The sequence below is a fragment of the Amblyomma americanum genome, chromosome 7, assembly GCF_052857255.1.
Source record: "Amblyomma americanum isolate KBUSLIRL-KWMA chromosome 7, ASM5285725v1, whole genome shotgun sequence".
NCBI lineage: Eukaryota > Metazoa > Arthropoda > Arachnida > Ixodida > Ixodidae > Amblyomma > Amblyomma americanum.
Window position 1 is genome coordinate 21846201 of NC_135503.1, and position 16105 is coordinate 21862305.

The 16105-nt window shown below is 46.8% G+C and overlaps 1 protein-coding gene across 1 annotated transcript in view; it reads right to left on the reverse strand.

Moving 5' to 3' along the window:
* Dys (Dystrophin) overlaps nucleotides 1-16105 on the reverse strand; it is a 421748-nt gene that overhangs the window by 271231 nt on the left and 134412 nt on the right. The window contains exons 33-38 of the mRNA XM_077631460.1: nucleotides 12843-13018; nucleotides 12110-12260; nucleotides 11653-11763; nucleotides 9432-9602; nucleotides 8803-8989; nucleotides 3477-3661 (exon numbers count right to left, since the gene is read on the reverse strand). Of these exons, the coding sequence (XP_077487586.1) occupies nucleotides 3477-3661; nucleotides 8803-8989; nucleotides 9432-9602; nucleotides 11653-11763; nucleotides 12110-12260; nucleotides 12843-13018 (981 nt within the window). The remainder of the gene's footprint in view (nucleotides 1-3476; nucleotides 3662-8802; nucleotides 8990-9431; nucleotides 9603-11652; nucleotides 11764-12109; nucleotides 12261-12842; nucleotides 13019-16105) is intronic.

Sequence of the window (16105 nt, forward strand, 5' to 3'; positions counted from 1 at the left end):
CAGTGCCCCCCCCCCCCCCCCAAGCCCAACAATTCCACTGCGCATGCGCAGGAGGGGTCCGGTAAACCGGTATACGTCTCCGGTATGCTAAAAACGTCTTTCGTCCCAGACAAGGGAAGCAGTCCCCACATCTTCCATTCATCGCGGCGGAGCAAAGAAACCGCTAAGGACGGAAGTGACGTCAGCCCCCCGTGGAGACGACCAATGGCGAGAAGCCAGAGAACGCGCGGTCCCCAGCAGAGACGCGACGCGAGAGAGGCGGAAGCGAGGCCAAGGCAGGCGGCCCTAAACGACGCTGAATTCGCTCGGCACAGGCAGGCGCGCGCACAAGCGAGCGTGAGGAACGGGCAGGCTTGAGGGAAGGAAGAACCATAAACCAAAATGGCGCGCTTCGGGCTTTTACGGTGGTGCAATGAACAAACGGCCGCGCGGAAACCGGCTTCTTCCGGGTCCGAAACACACCGCCGCCAAGCAATCTCGCCGCCCACCAACGACTCATTTCCGGTCTCGCCGTTCGCCCAGCAACCCCAAAATCGCACGCCAGCACGTCCTCTCCTTTCCCCCCTCCCCCCTCCGACCGCCTCCCGGCTGTCACGTTCCCCCGTCTCACCAGCAGTCTTCGCTTACCCGCGCTGGTACATAGCCCCTGCCTCGCTAACAGACTTAATTTTTCGTGTTTTCTTCAAACATTCGTTCCACTATCCTTTCCCACCAACATCCTTTTATGCAAGCAATGACGGCAGCCTGGGTGGGGGTAGAATGAACACGAAACCAGGCATGCACTCCGGGAAGATGTGTCTCATCAAGAATAGCAGCTTTGGTTATCACTTCACATTTATACATTCAAAAAGCGCACGGCCAATAAGAAACGAGCCAAAAGCCTTTGAAACCAAGTAAAAGCATTGCGGAATGTTATAGTAGGACTTTATTTGTTAGAGGGAAACTAACTGAGTGCAGTTTAGAACGGTCATTTGACGAGGTAGAAAAAAAAAAAGACAATATGCCACAAGTGGGGAACAAGCCCATGACCTCCGCATGTAGCACGCTCCTGAACGAGCCCCTCCTCTTTTTTGTAGAGAAATCAAGAACCACATACCACATTGGCCTCCATGCTCATGGAATTACGAATACGAGCAGGATAAGAAGGACCGTCGTGATATGCCAATCTCACTGCACTCAACTGCAATAGCCTCAAGGCTCAGAAGCAACAAGTTTTGCCTGACCGCAGCGGTGGCCAAATGGTTGAGCATCCGCCTTGCATGCGGGAGGTGCAGGATTCGATCCCCAGTGCCGCCGGGTACCCACCGGAGATACAATGGGTACAAGCTTTCCCCTGGTGCTCGGCTTATCTGGGGTGAAATGCTTGGAAAGTGCGTCTTTGACCCCACCTTGAGCAGTCGAAAATACCATGTGCCATGGCGTTCTTTGGCCACAGATGGCCTTGCAGCATAAAAATCCATCATCATCATCATCAAACTTCACCTTTGAATCAGGTGGGTGTTATGCACAAAGAATAATAATGAAATGATTAAAAAAAACAAAATATTTGAAGCTGAGCGACTGAACAAATAATCCTTAATGTGCTCGAATAACGCTTGTAAGCAAATCAGACAAAAAAATCTGGATTTAGGTTGCAATCATAACCCGCTGCGGTGGCTCAGTGGTTAGGGCGCTCGACTACTGATCCGGAGTTCCCGAGTTCGAACCCGACCGCGGCGACTGCGTTTTTATGGAGGAAAAACGCTAAGGCGCCCGTGTGGTGTGCGATGTCAGTGCACATTAAAGATCCCCAGGTGGTCGAAATTATTTCGGAGCCCTCCACTACGGCACCTCCTTCTTCCCTTCTTTCACTCCCTCCCTTGTCCCTTCCCTTACGGCGCGGTTCAGGTGTCCAACGATATATATATGAGACAGATACTGCGCCATTTCCTTTCCCCAAAAACAAATTATTATTATTAGGTTGCAATCAGGATGCTCCCAATTAATAAAGCCATTTGCTACAACACTACGCCTGCCAATCTATAATTATGTATACATTTCCTCAGTATGTATCCCACGTTTCACCATGAAGCAGCACCCATCACCGGCCGTCTAAAAGTGCTTATTTTCCGCAAGGGCAGCAATGAACTCACAACAGAAGCCAGAGCTCAATGAAAAATAATAAGAGGAGACAACCCATGTCGCCTCCGTCCAACCCTGTAAAGCGTGCTTTGCCTGCATAACACACTCGAGCAGGTGGAGCCAGCTTTAGGGCTCTAAAAGCAAGGCATACTGATTGATGCCAGCATGCACTATGTGCGCACTACAAACACAGTCACTCCCACCACTTCGAATACGTCGCCCAAATCAACCAATGAAGGAAGCCTCGTAAGCGTCAATCGATCACACAATTTTGCACACACAGATCTACTACCTTGTTGGCAGTCATCAGTGCAATGGATGTCATTTGGATGTTGACAATGACCAACGGTAAACGTCAAAATTCAAGAGTCTAGTTTGCAGAAAACTGCCACAGATGCGCAGCCAATTTAGAACAATGTAATTACAGCCCTGTGAAAAGGCTAAAAAGCATAATAAAAAAAGCATACAGTTTCTTCAAGTTACCTCACTGCACTGAAACCTGTTTAGTGAATGTTGTGAGTTTTGTTCAGTACTCTTGAGTTGTCTGTGGCTACATCACACACGTGGCTGATAATTTGCTATTGAGGAACACTAAGAAAGCTCACACTTTTATCTTTGTTACAAACAAACAGTAACTGCCAGGAGTGCTTCCTACAGCGGGAAATAATGAAGCGATTTTCTGAACACCGAAACTTGCAGTAACTACAGTCTCCTTGCTTATCTGAACCTGGTCCCAATTAAAGGCAGTCATTAAATTAATGGGCTGTAATCACTCAGGCATAATCTGTGTTTCATTGGAGCCAGTAACCAAACTTATGACAATTAGAGGACTTCAGCAACTTGTAATTGGTGAAATTAAATAATGGTCAAAATTCACGATGTCATAAAAGCTTTCAGTAAGTCTGCTCATAACCAAGCGGTTCATGACTATGTAACACTTAAAAAAAATGTCAGTTTGATGGGTCCATCCATCAATATACTGCATACTGATGGGTCTGCCTGGCAAGCAGGCCAGCAGATTTTACACTGCGAAAAAGCAGCCCTGCCCAAGTCATTAGTCTGATGGCACACCGCAACAACCTGCCAATTCTTTTTTTTTCTCTACAAAACACGCAGCACATTACATGTACAAGAACAAACCAAATGCAAACAATAAAACAAAACGAAGGCTGCTCACAAGAAAATCCACGGGAAGAAACATAAAAATTATGCTGAGCGGCTGAGCTGCAACCAAAGTACAAAAAAAAAGGTACATGCTGGAAGCATCGAGCACAAACATGCAACCATCAGCATGCAAAGCAATAAAATCGTGCCACCATGCAAAGCAAAGTGCCAAGAAACAACCATTCGCTGACCTTTAGGTAGTCGATGGCCGCGTTGACGGACTCTTCATCACCATAGTCCACTTTGAGGGACTCCAGTTCATTTTCCCTATTCTTGAGCCACTTTTCCAGCTCACCTGCTAGGTCGTTCCACTGCTTCGTATAGCCTGTCAGTGGCATTATGCTCGGCGATGTGGGATGGCTGATGCTTTCAAAATCTGCAATACGTAAACAGCACACAAAACAGTGCTAAATCCTTTAGAATGGCTGAGTGCCAATGATTATTCACTCAGGTACCACCTAGTTATGAGGTACATGCAAATGGGATACTGCTTCCAGAAATTCAAGTTTCAGAAAAGGTTACGTTTGGTTAAAGAATTTTTATATCCAAAATAAACACTGTGGGCTACGATAAATGCTGCCCTGAAAGGCTCGGGATTAATACTTTAACCACTAGCCATTCTTTATGGTGCCCCAAAATTTGGTTATACAGGAATTTTTTCATTTGATCTCCATCGAAATGCAGCCCCTATTACTGAGATTGAGCCTGCAAATTTGTGCCCGGAAGATGAACGCTAGAGCCACTGCACTGCAGTAGCAGGTAATACAGTTAAACCTCGTTATAGCAAACAGGTAAAAATATCATAAAAGTGTTCGATACAGCCGATATTCGTAATCTAAACTTTGGTAAAAATTGGGCACAACAGCAATGCAGTTTAGTCAGGCAAAAAGGATGAAAATTCGAGCTACCCATACTGGAGAGCACAAAAAGATATTTTTTAAAGTTTCATCATCTTTTTAAACGTACTTGCGGCAATGCCAGAAGCTGCAAAAAACAGAGTTTCAAAAGTTATTTAGTTTGGCTTTCCTCCGCATTGCTCCATGCACAAAGCGGCAGCATGCTAAACACCAGCTAGGGTGGCTGCTCGAGTTAACAGCAGTGTCACGTGAAAAGCAGTACACCACAACAAAAGCGATCATTGTTTTCGCCACCTCGGTGAAAGCCACATCGCGAGGCAGCTACAGCAAGGCTACAAACATCCATGCCACTGCTTCAGGAGCGCTGCCAAAGGGTGGAAAAGGCAAGAATGCTTGCCATTGGTTGGTCGAGATAAAAATTCAAACCATGACATGAATGCTTGGTGCACCATTACCAGCCAGTTGTGTAGTGCAGCAAAGCTTGCCACCTGCCATTAGAGCGGGCATCACTTGACACTGAGGAATTCAATATATGCGCTGTATATATGAAGATATATGAGATGCATGCGGAGTTTGGTATGTGAAGTAAAAGCTGCATGTGTTTCTCAAAAATGTTTTGGAAGGGTATAGTGAGGTTTGATTGTGCCATTACCACATAGCATAGTGTACGATGGTAAGCAATAACCTGGCATGCAGTGGAAGAGCAGTCATATTCAACAACTGCACTTCCATGCAATATATGGTGGGCCTTCTTACTAGTTACAGTAGAATCTCGGTGATACGAATCTCAACAGGGGGCGAAAATATTCGTATCACCAAAAAATTAGCGAAATCGGTCCCGAAACCATGAGACACGCACAAAAAAAAAAACATTTATCTACGTGGAAAGAAGTCACGTATGTCCTTTTCAGTTGTCTTCTCCGCGAGGTCGGCCAGCAGAGAATTTTCAAAGCTGAAGAACTGGGCTGTAGTGTTCTCACGCACAGTCTCGAATGTCACAGCATGCCACAGAATATCGAGAGCGTGCATAGTTTCGGCTGCTGACGGTGGTTGGTCATCACCATTTTGGCACTCGTCTTCTTCTTCGTCACTGGTCGAAATTCCAGGCTGCGACGATGCATCCTCCACGATGTCTTCCACTGTGCGCAGACCACAGGTGACGAGATCGTCGTCCGTGGTGACGAAATCGTCGGCACTGCAGTCAACGCCAGGCTGGTTCCAGACATCAACTGGAATTTGATCTGGCACTTGCGAGGTGGTGGCCACTGTGGCCACCCCACACTTTGCGAAACAATTCGCGATGGTTGCAGGAGAGACGCTCTCCCAGGCCACTGCAATAAAATGCATAGCGTCCAAAGGACTAGTCTGCATATTTGCGTCTTTACGGTCAATCTTCGCAAGAAGGCGACGCACCAACAAACCTTTATGGTTTAGGGTTTATGGGGGTTTAATGTCCCAAAGCGACTCAGGCTATGAGAGACGCCGTAGTGAAGGGCTCCGGAAATTTCGACCGCCTGGGGTTCTTTAACGTGCACTGACATCGCACAGTACACGGGCCTCTAGAAATTCGCCTCCATCGAAATTCGACCACCGCGGCCGGGATCGAACCCGCGTCTTTCAGGCCAGCAGCCGAGCGCCATAACCACTCAGCCACCGCGGCGGCTACCAACAAACCTTTGAAGTGGTGCTTTACATTTCTGATAATGCCAGCATCCAGTGGCTGCAAATGACTAGTTGCATTCCGGGGCAGGAATACTACTTTGATGATCTGTAGCCTCATGTGCTTTGGATGCACCGCACACTGGTCCAGCAGAAAAACAATCTTTCTGTTCTTGCATGACATCCTATGGTCCAAGTATGTGACGAACTCCACGAACAGCGCCGACGTCATCCACGCCTTTTTATTGGCTCTATATGTGCAGGGCAAACAACCGGCTGCCTTGAAGCATCGGGGCTTTTCGTATTTTCCAATGACGGTCAGTTTCACTTTTTCTGACCCGTCAGCATTGCAGCAAAACAATACCGTCACACGCTGCCTACTTTTTTGTCCTCTCTGGCAGGCTTCGCCCTTGAAGCAGAGACTCTTTTCGGGCTGGAGATTGTAAAACAGCCCTGCCTCGTCAATGTTAAAAACATCGCGAGCGTCGTATCCTGCAATGAAAGACTGCAGCGTGGTTGCCATCCAATCTTCAACGACGGAGGCGTCAACCTTTTTCCCTTCGCCGCAAACGGTTTTGTAGCAGAGATCATGCCGTGCCTTAAATCGGTGAATCCAACCACCAGAGGCCTGAAAATTTTCAATTTCAAGCGTGAGTGCGATGTCCGCAGCCTTCTCACGCAGAACTTTTCCGTCAACATTGACGCCGGCCGCGGTGACCTCTTTAAACCATGTTAGGAGAACTTCTTCTAACTTGGTGAGCAGCCTTCGCTTATTTGAAGTTTACGCCAAAGTGCTGCTCATTCTGCATAATTTGGTCGCGCTGACCGACGATCGTAGACAGCTTAGAAATTGGCAGGCCTAATTCCTTGGCCATGTCAATGCGCCTTTTCTTGGACTCTTCGTCCGCCTTCTTTAAAATATCCAGTTTGTCCTTCAAAGACAGTGCCTTCCGCTTTCGCGACATCGCACTGATTGCAGTACCTTTCGGGCTTACACGATCAATGCTCGTAAAACGACACACGCAAGCAACATGCTGCACTTATGTAGTCATCGCGCACGAGGGAACAAAGAAGCGGGAGTTGCTGCTGGTGTGACGATCTGCGCGCTGGCTGTAGCGGAAAGACCGGTGGGGAACAGGCGCGCAGGGCTGCGAGAAATGTGGAGAGGACAAATCGCGCCCGACCGGTTGGGTTGGCTGGTTCGCAGGGCAAACGGACCAATAAGCAGCGGCTCTAGCCTCGGGCAACAACAAAGTAAAAAGAAAAATACGAAGAGGCCGCCCCCAAAAACTAGAGAGAGAGAGAGAAAGCTTCGCTTGCCTTGTCAGCCTCCCTGCTGCCACAAACCGGCACTGGCGCATGCTGCGCCGCTGGCGGCTCGACGGTCGCGGTACCGAAGTTTGTATCACCCGGCGCGACACGGAAAAGTGTTCGGAACATCCGAATTTTGGTCCATTGTACACAATGCATTTCGGCGGGGGAATTTTATGAATTCGTACCACACCGAAATTCGTATCAGCCGGGTTCGTATCACCGAGATTCTACTGTATATAGGATGCAATGAGTATTTTAATGTCTCTCAAGTTGACAACTAGCAGCCTAATCTTTTGAATGCATGTGGTGCAACTTTAATAGTAATCACTTTCCTAAAGTGGAAGGAAACTAGCACCAACCAAAGGTTGAAAAAGAAAGAAATCCCAAAGTTTCGGGATCAACTTGGTCCCCTCCTTACGGGTGACTGAACTGTCAGCACGCAGCAGGAAGTGAACCTCGCTACCTCTTCGTAGTCACGTGATGAAGGCCATTCACATAGGTAGAGGGTAGATTTCGCCGAGAACCTACCCTAAACAAACATAAACAAGTATCAGAGGACTATAGACTCTGCCTACATGAATGGTCTTCGTCAGGTGGCCACAGAGGGGAAGCGAGATCCACTTCCTGCTGTGTGCTGACCATTCAGTCACCCGTAAGGAGGGGACCAAGTTGGTCCCGAAACTTGGGGATTTCTGCCTTTTTCAAAACCGTGGTTGATGCTAGTCTCCTGCCACATTAAAAACCCAACCAGACAGGCATCCGTCAAAGGCATTCACGTTCAAATAATTTTTCTAATCTTTTTAAACATAATTTACTATTAACAGTAATACTACAAAAAAGAGAAACCTTCTGCAGCAGTAAGAAATACTACACAGTCATTTCATGACTCTGGGGCAAAGGCGGGAGAGTGGCAATTCTTGCTTCACATAACTGCCATGACAAATTGACCGAGTAAATAACAAAAAATTTCATTTTATCTGCACACCCTACGTGAAGTACTGACTCTGTGGTGTACCAATTTCTCCGAGCCATGTCAACACAACTTGCAGCCCCATGCTAAAAAAGCCCTTTTCATTCCCACCATAGAATCATGTGCCTCATTTTCAATGGACACCAGAACAAGAATAATGGACGAGTCTGGACATAATACACAGTAAAATAGCACCACTTGAGGCAGTTATCGTCTCCCTATTGATCGTGTTCAGTCCTCAAAATATGCATTTTGTGAAACAGTCACATTTCTGAAAACTGTTTCTTCCAACAGTGCAGCATGGGAGCCATGGAAACTAAAGCACAGAGTGATGACGCTTTCAGCCCAAAAGAAAAGACGCACTTATCTGCACTTCTGGCCAGCCAAAAAAAGCAGACAGAGAGAAAGATATTTTTGCAATTTATTTCAAAACTGCCTTTTCATGCAGATGTGGAGGAATATTCTCAACCAGGTGCACAACAGAGAAGTAAAAGTGGGCTAGCACATTGTTTGCCAATGTAAACATCAGCTAAAAAATAAAAAAAGCCTAGAAGAAGCCTAAAACACTGTTCTTGTCCTCACTGATATTACTTCAGGTGCACCAAAGCAGGAATAAAAGGCACCAAAAGTCACGGCTGTAGCTTCCAGACCGAATATTCAGCTGTAGTATCACATAATTAAGAAGTAAAAAAAAGATACTGAAAGACCAAGACCCACCTATGACCAGAGAGAGTGGAGGTCCTATTCTGGACACAATCTGCTGAATGGCATCCCATGATTCCTTGAGGTGGTTAAGCTTGTTCCTTGAGGATGGCAACAGAGGGAGCAGCTTTTCCACTTCATTGGCCTTTGACCCAATTTCTTGGATCAAGTTCCCATGCCTCAAAAGGGTATCTTCAGCAACCTGGTAAAAGAGAACGAAAATCAGCCCCATTCTTTTCGTTCTACTGCTTCCTTCACTAAAGACCATGTTTTTGCATATGATTTCTTTTAAAAAAATTAAGATTAAATCTCAGCATTTTTTACAGCAATTTTAATAGGTTTGTAAGTGTTGACATATTGTTAGGACAAACTAAAAGCAGCAAAACCAAATTAAATTTTCTAACAAGCAATTATACTGTTCACTGATATGCTGCATGGTATATTCTACACCCAATTTTCACCCCCTAATTAACGACAACACTGCAAAGACATAATTTTGAGGGACAGCCATAAAGAAGTGCTGTATATCTGTCTCTGTGGAGCAGGGTAATATGGGGTGCATATGTGGCGTCACCATGCTTGACAAAAGGATGATTCCTTCTTGTGTCCCTCGCTTATATATAAGCAAATTCTAAATGAACCACCTTGACTTCTGGCGGTGGATCTCCAAGAAGCTTGGCAGCCAGCAGCCTCTCCACGTCTCTTCGGGTTTCACTCAGCCTCTGCTGCTCAGCTGCGATTTCCTCCTCGAATTCAGCAAGCTGAGGGATGTACGTCTCCAGGGTCTTGCGTGACTGTGGAAGTGTGGTGCTGGCCTGAAAAGTTACAATACGTGCATCCATCAAAAGCAAGCTCGGATATAATTGCACAGTTTCATATTATACTCCCAAGTAACACGTGAGAGAGACAGAGAACTGGATTTGCCATGACGAAAGGGGACACACTAATGACTTCCTAATTTTCATTCCGCCTGAAAATGACATGCAAAAAACAAAGAATGTTTATTTAACATGTACAAGTGCATAGATTGATAATGTAATGGTGTCGTATGACTTCTATGACCACAAGCCCTTTCAGGTTACTCCACATTGCTTCTGAATGTTTCTAGCTTCACTGTGTAAAGCAATAATAAAAAATGACTGTGGTTTAGCTCTGGTTAAACCTGGAGTGACGCGATAGCTACATCTGGCCAACTGGAACTCGCTCAGTCGAATTGCAAAGTCAGTCTTTCATCGCTCCATTTCATTCGTTCATGTTCGTTCTTCATCTTTGTCCCACTTGACACAGTGCATGCACATAGCTGTTGCAGGTGTTGCACGCCGTGCCGCCGGCAGCAGCAGCTGCTGCGCACCACGTGACCAACGGCCGCACCACGTAATCAACCCACGTGACCAACCACGTGACCAACAGCGCCGCCATGGAGCTCAAGTGGTGCCACGGAGCTCGAGTGGTGCCACGCTGAAGGGTCGGAAAGGTAGCATAGTGTAGCTATCGCTATAAAACCTCCCGTGCCATATCCTGCACATGACTGGAACTCACCATAGAAGCAGTGCGGTTAGGCTCCTGTTATGCCATTAGCCCTCTACAGTTTGAAAGGGTAAGAAAAGGAGCCCCCCTTAAGGCCGATTCACACGACGGACCGTTCGCCTGCAGCCCGCGCAACACGTGTTCGTGCGTCAACAAATTGAGAGGCGTGCTGTCAGCCCGCGGAATGGAATGCCAAGGAAGTTGAAGTGCCCCTCCCCTCGCGGGAATAAGCGGCAGCCCGCGAAAACGTGCGCGCTAGCTCTGGCAACCATCGGTCTTGCCAATATTTCAGCTGCCGCATTTCGCTGAGTGGTGCTGAGCTGGCGCGCTGTTTTCACAAGCTGCACTGCGTTCGCTACCATCACAAAGCGATCAACTGGTCTAGCAAGACGGCCCAGGCCATTGAGGAATTGGACAAAAGGAATTGGACCTGCACCATTCAATCGCAGTCATGGGTCGGGAAGAAAAACCAGTTTGACCAGCGTTGCAAAACGCTTTAAAGTAATCTGGCAAGAGTGCTGCACATAGCGCGTCGTCTGCTCTTTTCGTCCGTCGCAACCGCTTGACGTCATCGGATTGCAGGCCAGTTTTTAGTGGCGCATGAACACGTGATGCGCGGGCCGCGGGCGAATGGACCGTCGTGTGAATCGGCCTTTACTGTATAAAATCAGCAGACTTTCACCAGTCCAACAGGAAGCTAACTGCACGACTCAAAAATTGTATGGCTCAAACAAGAATCGGCTTGGGGACTTCTGAAAACTGCCGCACATTCGTTTTTGCTTTCTTTTGGTTGCTGTTACCAATACACAAGTTGCTGCTACAAAGCAAAAATTCGTAGACTTCTTCCTTGTGAGTGCGGTAACCGCAATGTGACCCTGACCGCTTCGTATGCAGCAAGTTCTCCAGCAGGTGCCAAGGAAGTAAGGCATCTTCCGCTTGCCGAGCCATCTTCACCAACTGCCCAAAGTGCCAGAAAAATTGGCATTGCTCTAAGAGAGCATACCGAGGCCACAGTGCAGGAATGTTGCCGGCCCACGCAGTCTGGCATTTCTTTCAAGTTTCTCTAGTAACAGCGACTAGGGCTATATCTGTGATTCCATCTTCAAGACCACGTCTCCCTGACTATGACTCTCAGCTGAAGCTGGAAACACCGGATTCTGCCTATTCCCCATCTCCCACCATCCAAGGCCATGAGCCTTCAATTCAATACATTCAATAAAGGACTTTAAACTAAACTCTGCCACCCGAGTCACCAGATGTGCCAAGCCACCACTGCATCAAGGTAGCATGCAGCCTGACAAAAGTGAACCCAGGAGAAAATGTGAAAATGACACTCACCTTCTGAAAGCGAGCTTCGAGATTCTCGACTTCAGCAGGGCGGACTAAGGAGCCACCCAAGATGACAGACAAAAGGTTCGACCTCTTGGCCCCTATCTCCTCCTCACATTTCTGCAAGAGAAACAAGCAGTTTCAGGTTACAAGGTGCAGCTAAAAATTTTCAGAACTGAGTCTTAACAGTCATACAACACCAGCCCAAATACACCCACTACAGACAGAAAGCCTTTTCCATAGACCTCCAATTAGCCTTTAAGCTAGGCCCGAAAATTTCAAAATTTTGCCTAGCCACCTGCTGCTTAATTTGCACAGCATTAAAGCAACTTTCCAAGTTCTTTAATTCACTGAAGAGCCAACAAATTTCTTTTGTTAGATTTTTCTACCAATTCTTCTGTTTTTCTTTATCAATTTATGACAGTCAATGCTACTACACTTGCAAGCTCTCAGACGCTCTCCTCACCTTTAGCTGTTCAAGTCTCTCTTTTGTGCTTTCAATGTCATCCTCTTCATTCGGGCTGTACGAGAGCAAGCGTTCAACCTCCATCAACCAGGGCTTCAGCTCCAGCAAGTCCTCCTTCACTTGCTCCGAGCGAGAGTTGTCAACTGCAAGCCTAAATTGTGCAAAAAGAAAAAAATAAATCGTGCTTCATTTTCAGCATTCTTTTAGACGTACTACTAGACAGAGAATACATTAAGGGCAGGTGGCAGTGCACTGAGGACATTTCTACCTGCAGGAACATGTTAAAGGGACAGTGAGGACAAATTTGAGTGAGTCAGCATTGACACGATTCTAATCACAAAGAGGCTACTTTAATTTAAAAAAAAGATTTTTAAACTATAAAAGGCCAGAAAACGAAATACAAGTGATGCCGTCACAGGCCAATTTAACAAGCAAGCTTCGGTAATGTCAAGACTAATTTCTTAGCACAGATCTTTGAGGCTACACCACACCACCATTCACTTGCAAACAGTGAATACAGAGTCTATGTTAAATCTTGACATCACAAGTTTGGAGTCCAGTGGTGGGCGAACAAAAAGTTACAGATTTAAATCCAATTTCCTCAAAAATTAAGGCATCTTTTGCTGCCGAAAAAACATGAACATAACCCCAAAGAGCCAAACAATAAATTTTTACCAAGAATAAGAACTGAATAGAGTTGTCCTCAGTGTGTTCGTAAATAGAATCCACCCACCTTTCCCTTCTTGACTGAAGTTCGGAAATGATGGACTTCCACCGGCGGGTCAGGGTGTCTAGCTTCTGCTGCAGCAGCACACCATCAGCAGCCGAGCACTGGTCCATGATCTTCTTAGTCATGGTCTTCACTTCCTCAAAATGGGGCATTTTTTCAGTGACCTGTTTCTCCATAGACTGTAACAACAGAAGGAATGCAAACTATGTTCTGCGTGTGAACCAAACAACTATACTATCTGTTGCCTGATTAGCAGAGGCAATGGTTTATTAGCAATTAAATTAATACATCAGGTGCCTTTAAGTGAACCAAATTAAAGCCAGCTATTCTTTTTCCTCCAATAAACAAGCAAAGGTAAGTGCACCAGAACTGTGTCCTCATATCACAGTGATAGAGACAAGGCAGGGTGTAATCCAAACCATAGCAAAGCACAAGAATTCCACAACAATGGTTGATCTACAGGATAGTATGAGATAAGTAAATGTTAAACATGTTTCTACAAGGCTGAAATAAGTAGAACCTCGTTGACATGTTTTCCTTAAAAATGTGGAAAAAAATCATATAATTTGCAGAAACGTATCATCCGAACCACTAAGATTTCGATAAATTACTCAAGAATGACACACAAAGGCATTTACAGGCATTCCACTTATTAAAAAGGCATGTCAGCACCTGTTGTCATTTAGTTTGTAGAGATCTTCTAGTGCATGTAGACTTTTATCCACACTGCATTGTCCTCAGCAAGAAAGAAACCTCGCATCGTGTCTAGTCCGGCTACTAGTAAGTGCGAAAGTAGCCAGAAAACTTTTCACTGTCACTGCCGTCGTTTCCAAACACTTTGTTCCATTGCATTTGTGCGCTGTGAAAAAGCTGCTCTGACAACCGCACGTGCCATCAGGATAGGCCTGCTCAAACTCTGAACTAATTTCCAGAAATTCATATTTGCAGTAATATATTACTCAGAAAAAAAAAGCAGTGTAACTCTATGGGTCATTTTTTACTGCTCACAATTTTCAGCAAGTGAACCAGGAAATTGTATCAACTGGGAACATATCAACGAGGTTCTGCTGCAGTTGACTGATGATTACACACAAAAATTGTTTAGCTAAAAGTCAGCAGACTATACATATACAAAATCATATACGATACTTATGCGTCACAGTATAGAGCTAGCACAACACAATAAAATAGGGACCCCTTGGAGAACTACGAGTTGAAACACAATATTAAGCATGAATTACCTGGCCTCTTATCAGACAGTACAGTAAAACCTCGTTAATTCGAAATCGCTTAATTCGAACTTCCGGTTAATTCGAACTGACGGCCGGGTCCCGGCAAAGCCCTGTGTATTTCAATGGGTCAAAACTCCCGATAATTCGAATTTGCCGGCATCTACGTCGGTTAATTCGAACTAGGCGCCGATGGCTGGCATTGCTCCTCGCATATAGAAGTCACCTCGTAGCAAATACAATGCGCTGAAAATTTTTAAAAAAAAGCAGAATGATGAGAAAAAAAATAAGCCAGCACGCACGAGGTGAGACGTGAATTTCGTTGCCCGAACCAACCCTCCGGTGCATGCCGTAGCAGGTTTTCGCTGCCGGAGCGTCGAAGCATTGGCTTGTCTATTTTTGGCTGACGCGCGGTCACGCGGGTAGCCACCCTACCGCGGGCGCCGCCTATGCTCCGGCCACGGTGGCTCCGGCGCAAGCTGTTGCAGGTTTCCGCTGCGCCGAGGCGGTCGTGACCATTGGAGACGCACGCGACCATGGAGGAAGGAAGTACTCGGGAGAGGCGGTTACGTCACATTTTTTTGAAGCCGCGCTTTTTTTCTGATGGAAATAAACGTTTCAATCAAGCGGGCCTCCCCTCCCCGTTCCCCCGCTTCCCTCTACTTGGGCGCCGTCCCAGCGCGCCTGCCCATGCAGCAGACGACGCCGCTGCGCCCAGCGTTCTATTGGCTGCGCCGTCGGCTAAACTCTCCCAGTAGCCCTTGCGAGAACGCGTGACTTCCGGTACCCTTTTATTGTGCAGCTCGGGAACCGAAGACTCCTTTCCTTCATCCTGCACGCAGCACCCGGCCCCTCTTGCGCCTAGTCTTTGTTGCCGCGGTGTCTAGCGAAGTTTGTGTTGCGTGATATTCCTCGTTTGTTTGGTATCTCGCTGGTGACGTCTCATTGACTGTGGCAATCATGGCAAACCGAGGAAAGTACTCCGCAAAGGATTTGAAGACGAAGGTGGAGATATTACAGGAGGTCGAACGTGATCTCCTAACAAAGACAGCGATCGCAGAGAAGTTTGCAGTCAAGAAGAGCACGCTGTCCACATACCTCAAGAACAAGGACTCGACCTTCAATGCGTATCAAAAGGAGATGGAGCCCTCGCGGAAACGACTAAGAACATCGGCTCATCCAGAGATGGAGGATGCTGTAATGGCATGGATTAAGGACGTTCGCAGCAGGAACATTCCGCTAAGTGTACCAATAATTGCCGCAAAGGCAGTGGACTTCGCCAGCCAGATGGGCATAAGTGACTTCAGTGCGTCGGAAGGCTGGTTGTCGCGTTTCAAGGCCCGTCACGGACTTACGTTTAAAAGCGTTTGTGGAGAGGCAGCCGCAGTCGATGAAGAAATGTGTCAAAATTGGATCTCAGGTCAACTAAAGGACTACCTTGCCGATTACTCGCTCAGCGATGTGTTCAATGCAGATGAAACCGCGCTTTATTTTAAGTTGCTGCCGAACAAGACTGTCAGTTACAAAGGCGACACGTGTTCAGGCGGGAAGAGAAGCAAGGAAAGAGTGACGGTGTTGGTGTACGCAAACGCGACTGGCACGGAACGGTGCCGCTTGCTAGTTATAGGCAAAGCAGCGAAGCCTCGCTGCTTTAAAGGGCTAAAAACTCTCCCTGTTGATTATACTTTCAACAGAAAGTCGTGGATGACGCGAGCAATTTTCACGGATTGGCTGCGCACACTCGACAGGAAGTTCGCGGCACAGAACAGGAATGTTCTGTTGTTCGTCGACAACTGTTCAGCCCATTGCAACATCAGTGGACTGAAGGCGATCCGTCTGGCATTTCTGCCGAAAAACACTACGGCTGTGCTGCAGCCTATGGACCTTGGGGTTATTAAAAACCTCAAAACACTGTACAGGCGCCACCTCCTAGAGCGGATTCTTGTGTGTATGGACAGCGGCAAATCGTACGACGTCAATCTCCTCGGAGCCTGCCACATGCTGGCAACATCGTGGAATGCTGTCAAGGCGGACACA